This window comes from Myodes glareolus, chromosome 19, assembly GCF_982192425.1.
Source record: "Myodes glareolus chromosome 19, mMyoGla1.1, whole genome shotgun sequence".
Classification (NCBI taxonomy): Eukaryota; Metazoa; Chordata; class Mammalia; order Rodentia; family Cricetidae; genus Myodes; species Myodes glareolus.
In genome coordinates, this window is record NC_142044.1 from 38,483,527 (window position 1) to 38,499,760 (window position 16,234).

General features: G+C 51.3%; 1 protein-coding gene across 7 annotated transcripts in view; it reads right to left on the minus strand.

Annotated features, from left to right (window-relative positions):
* Positions 1-118: 118 nt before the first annotated feature.
* Arhgap39 (Rho GTPase activating protein 39) overlaps positions 119-16,234 on the minus strand; it is a 95,088-nt gene continuing 78,972 nt past the window's right edge. For 5 of the 7 annotated variants that reach the window (XM_085679143.2, XM_048454588.3, XM_085679144.2 and 2 more), the window contains 8 exons: positions 13,403-14,756; positions 11,981-12,542; positions 6,800-6,892; positions 3,772-3,845; positions 2,980-3,179; positions 2,221-2,312; positions 1,531-1,700; positions 119-1,391 (listed from right to left, as the gene is read on the minus strand). In XM_085679143.2, coding sequence (XP_085535269.1) covers positions 1,197-1,391; positions 1,531-1,700; positions 2,221-2,312; positions 2,980-3,179; positions 3,772-3,845; positions 6,800-6,892; positions 11,981-12,542; positions 13,403-14,756 — 2,740 coding nt within the window. In that variant the 3' untranslated portion in view covers positions 119-1,196. Of the gene's footprint in view, positions 1,392-1,530; positions 1,701-2,220; positions 2,313-2,979; positions 3,180-3,771; positions 3,846-6,530; positions 6,598-6,799; positions 6,893-11,980; positions 12,543-13,402; positions 14,757-16,234 lie in introns of those variants that run through there. The other 2 variants (XM_085679145.2, XM_085679146.2) reach the window with 2 other exon arrangements.

Consider the following 16,234-nt stretch of genomic DNA (forward strand, 5'->3'; position numbering starts at 1 on the left):
TGGGGTTCCGCCGGCAGCACGTGCTCGGCAGACGCCCCGCCCCCGGAAGGAGGCACGCTGTGTGGCCTCCCGCCCCCCACCCTTCACCGCACCCGAAGTAACCCGAGGCACAAGCAACCAGAGTGTGCATTTGAACTTTATTCACACGGAGCGCTGTCGCCTCTGTCCACACGTCGGAGGGAGCGCCTGCAGCCGGGCCGCCGGAGAGATCCAGGACCCGCCCTAGAGGGCTGCAGGCCTCGGCAGGGCGGGACTTTTGTTTTTAATAAATAAAAACAACTCTAAAAATATATATATATATATAAACGGGAGAAATGAAGTTTGACAACTGTTGGAAGTCAGATTCCAGAATGGAAAAAGCGGACGAGTCCAGGTCCCATCCGCACGCCGCCCGGGTGTAGTAGTTTGGTCAGAGGCCGCGAGGTCAAAAGGTGGTGCTAACTTGCTCAGCGCGAGGACGGCAATGGCAGTTCAAGAGATAAATAGCATCTGGTTAAAACTATGTCCTTAGCAAACTTAGTTCTGACATCTGTCGTTCTATTTATATCTTTATACACAAGTAGGCTGGGTGCGGGTTAGATTCTGGACTCACAACAAAAACAACCCTCCCAAAACAAACAAACAAATAAAAAACCTCTCGCCCTCCCCCCACCCGCCCCAAGAACGCCTACCTAGCCCTGGCCCCACTCCACAGGGCTTTGGTGTGGGGTCTCCCCTTGCACAGACCTTGGGCCATCAGGACCAAAGGCATTGGGACGACAGGACCGTGTCCTAGTGGTGGCTAGCACAGCACTCTAGAGTGCCTCTAAGTCTCCTTCAGGCCCCAGCTAGAGGCCCCTAGACTAGGGTAGGAGGGATCAAGGCGAGTGCCTTGGTGGCAGACTGCCCTGGAGAGGGGGACGAGGTCGTGTTGCCCTGAGCAACGCGGCATGTGCTTCGGCCGACCAGGAGGGCAGTGTCGCTCGGCTCCGGCAAACAGAAGGCACTTCTCGTGGCTGGCCTGCGGTCGGCGGGGCGCGGGGCGAGCCGGAGCCCACAGGAACTGGCCGCGAGATATGGCGGGCTGCTTTGCCCAGGAGGGTCTGGGGGCGGGGCAGGGCGGGCGTCTGGCGGGGCTTTGGCATGCTGCCTCGCCGCTGGGGTCTTCCCTCCCACCTCCCTGGGTGTCACCCTGGCCGGTGTCCATAGCCCGCGTGCTATAGCACGCCTTCCATGAAGCTGGTATCTAGATGCTGAATGAGCACTCTCAGAAAGGACATCTCCTTTCGCGTGTTCTCGAAGATGACGCGTGGGTCATCAGACTGACAGCGCAGGCAGTTGGGTGCCATCACCATGGCCAGGTTGCTGACGTCCATTTTGGTTATGGCTACGTTGGCTGGCTGCACGAACACCTAAGTGGGGGGGGAGCAGAGTAGGGAGAGGAGAGCGGAGTGGAGGGTGGGCGTGGCTATTAAGGGGTTGGTGGGGAAGGTGGGTTGGGTAGGGTGAAAGGTGGGCATTGGCGTGGCATTAGGTGCAGAGCAAACGTACCTGGAGGAAGCGAATGAGGTAGCACAGCACCATACGGTTGATGCGCGGTAACGCATGCACCACGGCCACTGCAGCCTCCGGGCTCTCGTAGTGCGCAATGCATTGTTCGTAGAATTCGTGAGGAATCAAGGGCTCCTCCAGCTCCCGATACCACAGCTTCAGCAGCGATGCTGAGGGTGGGAGTGACTTAGATGGTGTTGGTCTGGGGGCCCCTAAGTCAAGCATCCACCAGAGGCCACATCCAGAGACATAGGGTGTGTGCACTATGTGCGAGGGTATGGAGCAGGCTGTTGAGACTGAGCCCAGATCCCAGAGACGCTAGCTGCTGGAGAACCTGAGATCAATCTTTGTGGTATAGGTGTGTGTCCACAATGACTATCAAATAGAATTTCTCAGAAGGGTTGTGCTCACAAGGAGCTGTCTAAAAATGCCCCAGGAACTATGGGCTGGGCTGCTCTGGAGGGGCAGAACCCTGGGTAGACCAAGAACACTGATAGGTTCAGTGGGTGGGAGGATGTCTAGAAGTGATGGGGAGACACCACTTCACTAAGAAATAGGTTCCAGGGGGTGAAAGAGGATGGTGAGATGTAGCCACAGAAGGACAGAGGGACAGGGCCATAGTGTGATCCTGGGGTGGATGATTGGACAGGGCCAACACCTACCCAGCTGTTAAGTATGTCTGGGGCTCACCAGGGACGTGGGGGTCCTCCAGGCCTGTAGGTACCTTCCACTGATCCACCTGCAACTTCAGGGCATTCACCTCATCAATGTCACCAGGGACCCTAGAGAGTATAGCCAAGACTCAGACTAGAGGAAATCATCTCGCCCAAGTGCTGGAGTTTAGAGTGGCAGAAAGCTTCAAGGTCCCACCAACCCGATTCTCTCATGTAGGGTGGGGTGACTTAGGACCTTGTTGCTCTTTAGGGGGTATCCTGCTCCATGCATTTGGGTCAGTGGTGTGGGATTCTCCTGGGGCCATTCTTCCTTCATGGACTCTGATGGCTTCTCTGTGTAGCTGTCTCCCTCTGCAGGCCACTAAAGCAGAAACTTGCAGCCCCTGGCTTCTCTACTTATCTTCTGGGGACTTGGGCATCCTTGATCCTGACAGGCAAGTCATTACACTGGTTGATACTGCACGGTCTCGCACATCCCTGTTCACACAGGATGATGAACTGGTGATGGTGAGCTGCCTGGCCAGCTGCAAGTCGTCTCTAAGGCTCTTGTCATAGGTGATGTCCTTGCTGTTCTTGATGGACCTGTTGGCTGTCTCTGTTGGCCATGCTGCTATTTTGGGGGGTAACAGTCAACTTGCCTCCTCTGGATGGGACACTGTCTTGTCCCTTTTGGCTAAATGGCCTCTAGGCTTTATGGTCCCTGATATTAGAAATATATAGTGAACACACACCTGTGCTCCCTTTCCCCACCCACAATCTGGGGTTGGTAAGGCACCTGAAGATACCCTCCGTCTGGTCACCGTTGAGTGCCAGCACCTCCTCGGAGAGCCGTGTCTGTACCCAGGGCAGCTGCCTGTCAGGATAGCGCTCTTTCTGCATGCTCATCACCTCCTGCAGTGCACTGCCAAACATAGATGGGCTGAACACTGCGTTCTTGGCATGTCGGATTTCCTCCACATTAGGCTTCTTCAGGCCCTGTAAAAACAGCTCAGCACTCAGGTCCTGTTGCAGTTCAGCCTCCTTCTTTCATCTCTTCTTCCTCACTCTGGGTCCTGGCCCAACAAGAACCACAGACAACCCAGACCCTAACCCAAGTCAATAGAGGCGTCTCCCATCAAACCACTTGCAACACTCCAAACCACAGATATGCAGAAAGGTGGAGGGGTGAGGGTCTCCAGCACAGGCTTGCATATGGCAATGCCTGTCGGCTGCATTTCACCATGCCAGTTGGAATTCTTAGGGACAGTGCAGCCAGGATGCTATTCCCAGGCTCGAGGAGGCGGGGTATGGGCAGGTGGGTAGAGCACCTTACTTGGGAAGGCTACCTGATGCCTTGTCTAGTATGTGTACCCGTTTGCATTGCTCTCAGTTGGAGGCCCAGGCATGGTCAGGGGCCCTTGAAGGGCAAGAGACCATGGGAAGCACAGGTGCAAGCCTTCCTATCCAGGCTGGGGCTCTCCGCAGCCAGCCAGTGCTCCACTGAGTCTTACTGCCCTTCCATCAGGTCTGCGTGTGGACTGCAGGAGAGCCATTTACCCTACCCTACTTCTCCCAGGAGTGTTTGTACCTTCTTGGCCCCAGTCAGGGCTGCCTTCTGAAGTTTGTGGTAACAGTACTTCGCATAGGTGCTTATTGCCACCCCTGGAAGAGAAAGGGTGGCAGTCAACCTGGGGTGGACATTTGGGACACGGGGACTCAGAAAAGCAACTATAAGGGTTCTGGGATGCGGCCAACTTCTTACCCACCCCTGAGCTACATAGCAGCCCATATTCTCTCACAGGCAGTCCTTTAGAGCAGAGACCCAAGAGGAGAGGCAAGAGACACTCCCCCCATCTCTAGAAGCTAGGGTAGGAGAAATCCCTCTGCCAGCCTTCCTATATCCACCTAGGAAGAACAGGGGAACAAAGAGCACACCCTGAGTCCAAGGCTTTCAAACCCCACTTCCTTTCCTCCTTAGGTGACCCTAGCAAGACCTTTGGTTTTCCCTGGTCCCAGGGGAAGAGGCTTCTGGATGAAGCATTTGGTGCCTTTGGTCAGCACTGGGGCAAAGGCAGTTCTTCAGCAGCTCTGGCTTCCTTAGGGAGGGAGTGAAGTTGGGAGCAGAGTGTCAGGGAGAGAGTGGCCGAAGCTTGGCTCTTAGTGAAAGACAGCTTGCAGAAGATGTCAGTGTTCTGTGCCAGCGTTCTATCTAACCAGCGGGTAAGATAACGACAGGGCTGAAGGCCTGGCCTCCTCTCTCAAGGTAGGGAGCTTTCTGGAACTCATGCCTTGCAGCAGAGCTAGTGACACTGGAGTGTTGGTTCAGTCAAGTGTCTCCAACCTGTCCCAGCAAATAAGGATGGAGGCAGATGACAGAACATGCCAGGAAGTGTCATGGACAGACACCAGCTGCATGCTTCTGGAAAATGGACACCCCTTCCCTGGAAGGTTCTGCCTCTACTACCCGCAGCTGTGAAGTCTGTGATTGGGAGTACCTTTGACTTTGAAAGGAGACAGTTTCTTATGGACATCTGAGGTCTTGGAGAGGTCCTTAGATCCCCAACTTTATATACATGTGTGTGACATGGAACACACACATATATAAGATATATACATATACTTATTATATATAAGTATATAAGTATACTTATCCCACAAGTATATTATGGTCCATGAGAACCTTTATCACAAAAGTTTTATTCACATATGTAAAATGGTTCTTTTCTAATCAAAATAATTATAAATCTCTCAGACATTTAAGTTTTGGACAATCTGCCCCAGGTCCCAAGTGATCCACAGACTCTGGCAGATCACCTTGGTTTTTGTCCTCAGTGACCTAGAGAACACTAGAGCTTCTTCCTCAGGCCATCCTGCCCTTCATGATTGCTATGAGGCTGCCTGTTTTATAAGGACGGAGAGTGCTTAAGTGCCTCTCACTGCCCGGGCTCAGCTCAGCAGATGGGGTCTGAGAGCAATGGGAGGGACTTAAGCCTGTTGCCTCCTGTTCTGCCCACCCAGTGCTGCTTCATCTGATGCTCACTCAGGATCAAAACAAACCCTACTTTGACCACCTCTCAGGTGGTAGTAGTATGAAAAACTGTGCTTCAGGTTTTCTGTAGGACAGAGACGGAGATAACGCCTGTCTGGCGGAGGCCTGAGAATGGCTGTGCTGGAAACCTGGTAGCCAGCGGTAAGCAGACAGCTGCTGCTGCTGTGGCAGTAGCTGGTAGCCTAGGCCTGAGGCTGGGGCCACATGTGGCCTGGAGTCTAGGAAGCTGTAGTGATTTCAGCTCTTGCTAAGTGTCTAGAGTGGATCAGACAGTGTCATTGCCACCCCATGGAGACCTTTACTTGTAGGCCTGCTCTGGGCCCCCAATCAAGCCTTGTTGGACCTTCCTTAGCCAGAACCTCCACCAGGATGCAGGTAACAGTTTTGTGTGACGAACGGCTTACCATAGCCCTAGATGAGCGGCATTCCAGGGTTTTTACTATTGTAGCAGGCATCTGGGTAGGCTGTAAGCCTCAAAGACAGCTGGGTGTACCCAAGGTTTGTTGTGTCTGCTGCTGCTTACTCTGCATAGTCCTGGGAATAAATGCTCCCGGATTCTCTACCTGACAGTCTGAGCTCCAGGGCTCTGCCCAGTTCTGCTTCAAGTTCCACAGATACTCGACCCCTACCTTGTGGCCACAACTCACAGATGGTTGGTATACATGCAGCTCCATGCCCCCGGTGGTTAGGCAAGCAGGGTCTCTTTCTACTACTGTCCCCATGAGCAGTCTGAGCTAGGGCAGCCTGGGAGGCCCTGAGCAAGGAGAAATTTCCAGTCCTACAGATGTCATCCTAGCCTAGCTTGTAAAGCTCACCATGCTTTGCAGCTTCCTGCTGGCCCAGTGTGTTTGAAACAGACCTCATCTACAGAAAGCTCCCTAGCCTTGTCCCTGGGTTCCAGTGGGTGGCACACAACGGGCAGAGCAAAGAGCAGGAGACAGGGGATTCAAATACTGTGAACCACGGCCTGAAGGAAGCAGCTCTATACAAAGCTGGTGCAGGAAGGCCAGAGCTGAGGCCTTGTGAAGGAGTGGCAGTGTTGAATTGAGAGCTCTAGATAGCGAGGTCACAGCCTTGCCTGGAGTTCAGTGCAGCAGACAGTCCTGAGACAGGGCTCAGGGGAAGAGCAAGAAGGCTGCTGGTGGAAGAAGGCAGAGGAACCCTGGACTGAGGAAGGCTTTGCTGGGGCCACCGTGGGAGAGGGAAGATCCCCTAACCATACTAGGGTGGGCTCCCCTGCCCCAAGACAACCAGCTCCACCTGTGAGCCTCACCCCAGCGTCAGGCCCACTCACTCACCTGGGGGCTGACTCCAGGCCTTCACAGGTTAGTCCACCAAGAAGCAAGTTGTGGATTGTCCTGGGTACTGCCAGAAGAGGTGCAGGGCATGCACCATTTCTCTAGGGTCATTTTGGCACCCTAGACCTCCAGTTTTTGCTTGCTTGGGAGGCCCCAAGCCTGAGGTTAGTGTCCCTCCCCCAGCCCAGAAGCGGTTAGAGAGAGGGCCAGGCGGCCATGGTGGAGAGCAGAGCGGTGCAGAGGCAGCACCCAGGCTGCAGAGGCCCTACCATCTGGCTCTTCAACATAAGGCTTGGCTTTCTTTCTCAGTTTGGACTTCTTCTTACTGTTCCTTTCCAGAAGCTCTTTTATGTGCTGGTTCACTGGGGAGCAAACACAACTGTGAGGACCACAGGACACACGCCAGAAACCACTGCGCATGTGGTTTCCACGCTTGGTGGCAAGGTCCCTGGAACCGCTGGGGTCTGTCCCCATCAAGCTGATGGCCACGTGTCTCTGGGGTGAGGCAGCTCTGTGTACACACAGGTCAGAGTGAGGGGCTGGGCCCTTTCTGGGGCTACATGACCAGAGAGCCTACAGTGGGTAGGAGGGCGGAGGGACTGCACTGGCCAGGGGAGAGAAGATACAGCTGGCTCACACTTCTCTGCTGACAGAAAGTTTGGATCTGGGCTCCTCAGCTGCTGTCTGGTCCACAGACCCACCTAACTACAAAGCCAACAGGAATGGGCGAATGGTGGTGACTGATTGCCACCTGGTTGAAGCCATGCCTGTCAGATTTCTGCACTGTGAAATTACCTTATTCTTCACGTGTTCTTTGGAAGTTAGTCACAAGGAAAGAATGTGCTAAGGATATTTATTTTATACTTTGGTTTGAGCTTTACCACTGGTAAGTTTTCGGTTGGCTCATGTTCCTGATTGGCTCCCATTATCTCTCCCTCCCACTGCCTCTACTGTCAATACTGGTGATTGAACACACAACTTCAGTGCATGCTAGGCGGGTACTCTAACACTGAGTCATAGGTCTAGCCCTCTCTGACGTTTTAAAATTTGTTTTTGAGACAGAGTTTTTCTGTGTAGGCCTGGCTGTCCTGAAACTCGCTCTGGCCTTGAACTCAGAAATTCATCTGCCTCTGCTTTTCAAGTGCTGGGTTTAAAGGCATGTGCTACCACTGCCTAGCCTTTTTTACTTTTTGAGACGAGATCTTATTTAGATTGGCACAGTTGGTCTTGAACTCTTGATCTTGCCTTGGCATCCTGAGTAGCTGATCTAAGACTACACTACCAGGCATGGCTATAGTTCCTTTTTACTTATTTTGGGTGTTAGGGACTGAACCGCAGCCTTATGAATACCGGCCAAGGGTTCTACGCTGAGCTATAACTGCAGCCCTTGAATCTTTTAGGTCTTGAAATTTTGATCCCTTGCTGTAGAGCTCAGGGCTGACCGGCCTCAAGCCCTCTGTGCTGAGATTACAGACACGTGCCAGCACCCCAGCCACTTTTGACATCTTCCACATCCCTCACACTAGGATGGCCTTGAACTCATAGAGATTCTTCTTTAATTTCTTCCCCCCACCTTTTAAAATTGATTTTTATTGAGTTCTACATTTTTCTCTGCTCTCCTCCCCCCTTCAATCCTCCCACAAGGGGCCCATGCTCCCAATTTACTCAGGAGATCTTGTCTTTTTCTACTTTCTACTTTCCATGTAGATTAGATTAGATTAGTGTCCTCATTGTTGTCTAAGTTCTCTGGAATTGTGGTTTGTGGCTGGTTTTCTTTTAAAAACCACCTATGAGTGAGAACATGTGATAATTATCTTTCTGTGTCTGGGTTAACTCACTCAAAATAATGTTTTCTAGCTCTATCCATTTTCCTGCAAAATTCACTTTTTTAATTTCTTTAGACAGCATATCTCTATGTAGTGTTGGCTGTACTGGAATTCCCTCTGTAGACCAGGCTGGACTAGAGATCTATCTCCCTATGCCTCCCGAGTGCTGGGATTAAAAAAAAGTACGCCACCATGACTGTCTGGTTTATGACCCATTTTGAGTTATGACCAATTCTTCATACAGTGCAAGTAAAGGTTGGGATTAGTTTCTTTTGTGTTTGAAAATCCAGTTCCTGAGCCGGGCAGTGGTGGTACATGCCTTTAATCCCAGTACTCAGGAGGCAGAGACAGGTGGATCTTTGTGAGTTTGAGGTCAGCCTGATCTACAGAGCAAGTTCCAGGACAGACACCAAAGCTACAGCACCATTCAAGGAAGGCCTCCCTTTCTTCACTGAGCTGCTTTTGAGCGGGACTGTTTCTACACCTCTGTGATGGTCACACGCAGACCAGACTGGATTACTCCAGATCTGTAACAAGCTAGTGGTGGGAAATCCTCCAGCACGCTGCTCTTCTGCACTAATCACAGTTCAGAGGTTAGTCCATTACCAGTGTGAGAAGGCGCTGGAAATGCTTTCAAGAGTAGCCTTGGCCATGGTGTTTCTTTACAGCAGAACAATATCTAAGACAAGGTCTAATTTTAAAGACTTTTTAAATAAGCATGTTTGTGCATGAATGTATGTGTGTGTGCATGCATATGTGTGTTGTATGTTCACGTGGGTGCAAGTGTCCACAGAGGCCAGAGGCTAGAAACATCAGATCCCCTGGAACTGGAGTTACAGTTGGTTAAGAGTCACCAAATGTGGGTGCTGGGAATCGGACTTGGGTACTCCTGCAAGAGCACTATACATTCTTAACCACTGAGCCACCTTTCCAGACACTGTTCATGTTTTGTTGTTCTTGAGAATGTATCTCGCCATGTAGCTTTTACTAATGTTAGGGTCATCATGTTGAGCTTAAATTTATGCTTCTCCTAATTCAGCCTCCAAGTGCTGAAATTACAGGTGTGTGCCACCATAAACAGCTTTTCACCACCATTAGCTAGACATTGGAAAGTCTTAAAAAATACGGAGTAAGGGGCTGGAGAGATGGCTCAGCAGTTAAGAACACGGAGCGCTCTTCCAAAGGACCCAGGTTCAATTTCCAGCACCCACATGGCAGCTCATAACTGTCTGTAACTCCTGTTCTGGAGATCTGACACCCTCACACCGACATTCATCAATGTATATATAAATAAAACAAAAACAGGGGTGGTGGCACACACCTTTAATCCCAGCACTTGGGAGGCAGAGGCAGGCGGATCTCTGTGAGTTCAAAGCCAGAAGAAGAAGAAGTTAAAGAAGAAGTTAGGAGAGCTGGTTGCTCTTCAGAGGACCTAGGTTCAATTCCCAGCACCCACATGGCAGCTTACAACGGCCTATAACTCCAATTCTAGGAGATTCAGCATAGATCATGTAGATATGCACATAGGCAAAACATCAATGCACATAAAATAAAAATAAACAAATCACCTAAAAAATATATATGGAGTAGCAACCTGGCAGTGGTGTTGCATGCCTTTAATCACAGCCTTGGGAGGTACAAGCAGGCAAATCTCTGAGTTCAAGGCCAGCTTGGTTTACACAGTGAGTTCCAGGATGGCATGGGCTACACAGAGAAACCCTATCTCAAAAAACCAGAAAACATACAAACAAAAAACCCAAAAAAAGTTCAATTCTGTATCTGCCTCCTGAGTGCTGGCTTTATAAGTGCCTGGCGAGGACCATATCCTTAAACATGCCTGCTGAAAAGGGATGATCAGCTTATATGTAGGGGTCTCTTCTGGGCTCCAGGCCAGGCAAAGTTGCACACAGGCAAACTTGAGGCAATCCCGAGATGGAGATGAAGGTTTTGACAGTGAGAGCAGCCCAGGCCCCACAGCCTGGATGCAAGGCACATGTTGGTTGCTTACCATTCAAGAGTCCAGAGGTAAGGCTTTATGGGCCTTAAATAGGGTGCTGTCAAACCCCAGCTCACAGGTTAAATCCATCTCCTTCTTTTATGTTAGCCATGACACCATGTGTATTACACACTGGGAAAGAGGCATCCATAGACACTTCTGTGTGAAGGGTAGTATCACAGGAGATCCTACAGAAATAGCTCAGTTACAGTCTTCTTGGCTAGCTGACCTAGGGATTTCTAAGCCTCGGATCATCTCCCAAGTCTTCATTGGCTCATGGACTCACTCAAGTATACTCTTGTGGTACACTATGGGCCTCACACTGTGCTAGGCAGAAGAGGAACATTTTCTTAATCTATAGCTCAAATAAATTGGAAGGCCCCTTAAAAGAGGACAAGGAAGTGATCTATGAAGTCAACAAAACATCTTCCAGGATTCCCCCGATGCTCAGAAAGGCTTAAGAGGACCAAAGATTGGAGTTCTTGAGTTCCCACTAAGGCCTATAGTAGTCCCAAGCTGCTTGGAACCTGATTTTGGCCCTCAGTGTAGGTAAGGGAACATAGACCATATGCCATGCTGTGCATCTGCCAGAACCTATAACAAAAAGAGCATTTCTGGGGTAGAAATTCCATGGATTCTGAAGTTTCATTCAAGTAGCTGAGGTACAACATGGTACCTATGCCCTGCACACCTTCCCCAGGAACCTGCTCAAGTCACGCAGCTTCAGTCCTGTCCTCATGTGCACACACTGACCCCACAGTATTATGAAGACTGCTTTCCCCATACCTGCTGGGGGCCAGGCCTAGAGGCCCTGAACAGGACCTCAGTTTCTAGCCCAAGACAGACTCTTTTCCTCCTAAAGAGCAATGCGCAGTACTGTATGATCTAGCTTGCAAGCACGTGTGTGTTTCAGCCTGTGGTGTCCATCTAGACATCAGTTCTGTGGCTATACTCCACGGGTACTTGTAACTGTTGAGGTGGAAGATGGTCACACAGGTAGCTACCTATGTTCTGCCCTGTGCCCACTCTAGCTAGCCTAGGGCTCAGACCAATTGTCTAGCTGATAGAACCATGGCCCTTGGCAGTCACAAGCAAGCAAGAGATCTGTGACAGTATACCACCTTCTGCCCTCGCAGGGCAACAGCTCATAATGCCTAGCTGGCTGATCTTGTATGATCTTATATGTGATGGGCTTGTGGGTTGGAGCTTGGTGACACATCCTGGTCACCATGTTTTTCCTTGCTTAGGTTATTGGCCCAGACCCCACACAGAAGACAGCATGAGCCTCCCTGAACATCTCTAACAACAGGAAAACAATATAGAGTATGGTAAGGGTACAGGACCTTGACAATACCTGTCCCTACTATGGTAGGTTTGGAGCACAGTATATACAAGGCTACATATCCTTATTTCTGCCAGGCCTGCCTAGGATCTTCTCAGAGTTTCAGATAGGATTCTCTGAGGAGACCTACAAGCCAGAGGAAACATGGGTCTGGGGGCTTCCCGGGGACTGTATATCTTCTTGGAACAGGCCGGTTTTACCCAGCATGGCTAGGAGCCCTCTCCATAGCCCTTACCTCAGCAGCAGCAAAGCTGGGGTGCTGAGGGTCCCACATGCTGGGCCTTACCTTTGGTGTCATTAACGGGGTCCATATGCCGGTAGATATAGCCCTCCAGGTAGGAGTGGAACTTGGGGGTAGGTGGGAAGAAGGCCAGGCAGATGGCCATGAGCTCCCAGCCACGGGCCAGGCTCTCCAGGCGGAAGTTCTCTGTGGTTTGCCGGCATAGCTGGATGTACAGCTCATCCCGTAGGCCCTGTGCGCTCCAGCCTTTGGTGGCAATCTCCAGGGCCACATGCAGTGGATCTGCCTTGGCTCGCCTGTCACCCATGTACATTTGGATTAACTTGAAGATTTCACAGGCCTCTTTCTTCACATGCCGGTCACTGGTCACAATCATGGGCTTCTTGATGGATTCGCTGCTCCAGGCCAACATGTTGGCTATGGACACCTTTCGCCGGAAGAGACCCTGGGTGTGCTTGTTGAAGTGCTTGGAGGCCCAGTTCTCGATGTCTGTCTCTGAGGAGGGCTTACGCAGTGTGAAGGTGGGGAAGACACAGCTGGAGCTGGGGACTGCATTGCGGTTCTGCCGGCTGCTCTCAAACTGTGCGCAGGCACCAAGGTCCTCAGACTGGGAAGGACAAATGGGACTGGGCCATCAGAGGGTGGGCTGAGCAGGCAAATGGGCCCAGCTGGACTATAGCCCTAAGAGGTGTGAGCCAGTCAGGCAAGTCTCAACTTGACCAAGAGGCTGAGGATAGAGTAATAGCCTTGGTCTTTGTTCTCAGGAAACCTGACTGGGTGAGGGAGGAACAAGGTATCTTAGATGGGGATACAAACTCATCTTGACACCTTTAAGGAAGGCTAGCAACTGCCTCCTATAGGCAAAGCTACCAAGCTACCAGTTCTATTCCCACCTCTGCATGAACCTGTGACTCTAGTGTTGGAGGACTGGCTCTTTTATTACTTGTCTGGGGCTTGACTCTGATGGTTCCTCCCTCTGCCTATACAATCAGAGCCCCTTCTCAAACGGTAGCTTTGTCCTTGAAGCCACATGAGGACCCAAGACAGCTGCTTCCCAGAATTCACTGAAGCCTTTCTCAGTGGGTAGAGATAAACCTGCCACACCATCTCGAGGAGGCCTCTGGGTTCTAACTCCACCTTCTGTGGGCTCTACTGCTGCTGGGCAGATGCAGCAAACTAGCACAGATAATGGAGCCAGAAGCAACAGTGAGACTATCAGTGTCAAATCTTGGGACCTAGTGGATTTCAGAGGGCAGAGCTGTGAAAACAGACACTCAGACCTTGGTGTGGCAGCCTACAGCTAGACCTTCATTGACAACTGGTACATGAAGCATGAGACTCAGGTTCTAAATCCTATAGGTGTCATACTCATGCCATGGATGCCAGGCACACCCAGGCCCCATGCTGCCTGTGCTGCCCTGGTGTCTGGTGGCCCAGAGCTCCCGTCCGCCCTCCCCATGCCCTCACCTGTGAGGGGTGGAGGTAAGGCTCCGGCGAGGCCAGGTTGGTCTGCACAGAGATGCTCTTCTCCAGAAGGATCTGGGGGAAGCCAAGCTTTTCAAAGGTGCTCCGCTTCCAATGCTTGTTGTCCTGTTGTGCCAGTGCCTCATCCTCACTGAATGCTCGTACCACAGGCCCTGGCATGGGCAGTGGGACCGCGCCATCACTTTCATACCCTGAGCCATCTTGCTGGGAGTCCCAGCTGCCCCTCTGCTTCATGTGGAAGTGGGCTTGTTGTGCCTCCCAGGCCAGTCGGGCCTGTGCCAGGAAGGGCTCAGGTGTGCCTCGTACTAGGTCTGCCTCAGCCTTTATTGGCGTAAGGCTAGACCTGCATGGAGAATGCTCTTCAGTCAGAGGCTGCTCTTCTAGAAGGTCCCCAGGACCATCAGTGGATGAGGTGCTAGGGACTTGGCACAGAGAGGGCTTTCTGTTCTTCCTCTTACGAGTGCCTGGGGAGTAACCTGTGGAAGACATGGTGTCCTGCTGACTGGACCAGGACATGGCATCCTCCTGGGCTTGGGGCAGTGGTGTAGGTGGTTGGCTTGGGCGTGACTCGGGCCCTTCCATGGTGCTATAGTCTCCAGACCTGACCCCCAGGCGCTGGTCTCTCAGCAAGCAGGGACTGGGCTGCAGGGAGTACGTGCCACCACCTGGGTTGGGTGCATACTTGTGCCTGGGCCCAGCTCTAAGCTTGGGGCTGGAACCTGCCTGCTCCACATACACCAGCTGCCGCACATACTCCTTGCCCACAGGGCTATATTCCAGGCTCAGAAAACGCTCTGGGCACTTCTGCTTGGTGCGCATCAGCTGTTGGCAGGGTGACGTTGGGGTCTGCTTAGTAGTTTGCAGGAATGGGTGGGGCTTTCGGCCTGGTGACCTCTGTGGTGAGCCAGTCTGGTAGGGGCTGTTGGTCTCAAACTGAACATCCATGGGGGGCTCATCATAAATGGGGGCTTGGTATTCCACTGGAGGCTCCTCATAGAGTGGGGGCTCATATCCATAGCGTGGGGAGGAGGGCTGTGAGTCACTGGAGGGCTTTCGGGGCTGCATCAACAGTGGAGAACAGTTTCCAGAGAGCTCAGCCCTCCTAAGGAAGGGTGAGGGCCGCCTCTCCGGAAAGAAGACAGTGCCATCAGTGTCAGGGACAAAGGTCTGCAGGCTAGGAGAGTGCTGGCTGCCAGAGGGTCTGCGGTGATGCCCTCCCGCCTGGCTGTCTGAGGGATAGCCATTGCCTTGGGGAGTGAGGAAACTGGGTTCTCGGTCAGCAACCTTGATGAGCATGCGTTCCTTGTTACCAGAGTTCCACCGCAGTGAGGAGGTCCTGCATGGAGAGTGACACCAGTTATTGGCAGAATTAAGTCCAGCCCCACCATCCAGTCTGAGACTTTCCCAGCATCTTCCTCATGCGTAGGTGTGTTTGGAGTGGTCTTGTGCTCTTTCTAGAGCTTTTCCACCTCAGAGCTGTTTCTTGCTTAGTCTAGTACCAGGCAGAACACTGCTTCTGGAGGTGCCAGGCAATGGCTCAGGTATCAGAAGAGCCCAAACTTATACCTGCCATATGAGCCCAGTTTCAAGATGGCTCCTGTGGGCTTCCCCTTGCTTTGATCACCACTTTTACCTTGGCAGAAAGATACTTGTTTTTCTCTCAGCTTCCTACTAATACCTCTATCAGGTCAAGGGTACTCACAAATGTCCCTCACCAGGGAGGTCATGGTGGGTATCTGGCATCTTCTGAATGTCTTTTGCTTACTAAGCGGGTGGCACTGCCCCTAAGGACATCAGATACATCAGACACAATGCTTATATATGTTCTGTCCCATAGGCCTGAGGTCAGAAAGAGCCCTGCAACTCATGACTATGCTTGAAGTACCAAGAAGCTGGACCTAGAACAGTGTTCCAAGAAAGATGTCCCTGTTCTCCCCTCAGACTGCTGAAGTGATCCTCTGACTAGGGTTTCCAGTACCTTTTGAATTTGGCTGAATAATCTTGCATGAGTTTTCAAAAACCAGCTACTGTGACTTCAAATCTCATGTTTACTTTTTTCTTCTCTTCTGTGCACCATCCAGTTCTCATGAGATGGTCTATATCTCTCGCTTCTCCGTCCTCCGGGTTCTCTTCTTATCTGTCTTATATTTACTAGTGCTCCACTTAACTCTGCTGTTTGCTTATTTTAGCAAGGCTGTGTGGCTATGTCTGGCTTTGAATTTGAGATTCTCCTGCCTCTGCCTCGAGTGCTAAGATTAGAGGTGTCTATTATCACACTCATTTTCGCTTATTTTTTAAAAGTGTATAGGTATTTTGTCTGCATATTTGTCTGGACACCATGTGCATGCAGTGGCTGTCAGGGACAAAAGAATGCAGCAGATCTCCTAGTACTGGAGTTACAGACCCTTGCTAGCTGCCATACGGGAAAAGAGAACTGAACCCAGATCCTCTGGAAGAGCAGCCAGTGCTCTTAACCACTGAGCCCCACCTTTCCAGTTTCAAGATTAATCTGCTTAAAAATACCATTTTGGGGTTGGAAAAATAGCTCAGTGGTTAAGAGCACTGGCTGCACTGCCAAAGGACCTGGGTTCAATTCCCAGCACCCACATGGTAGCTCACAACAGTCTGCAACTCCAGTTCCAGAGGATTCAGTGCCCTCTTCTCTGCAGGTACCAACCACATATATGGTATAGATACATGTATGTAGGCAAAACACTCATATATAGGAAAAGAAAACACTGTTTTGTCCATTCAGGATATTATAACAATGTGCTGAAGGCTGGGTGTATTAAAAACAGATGTTTAGGCTGGGTG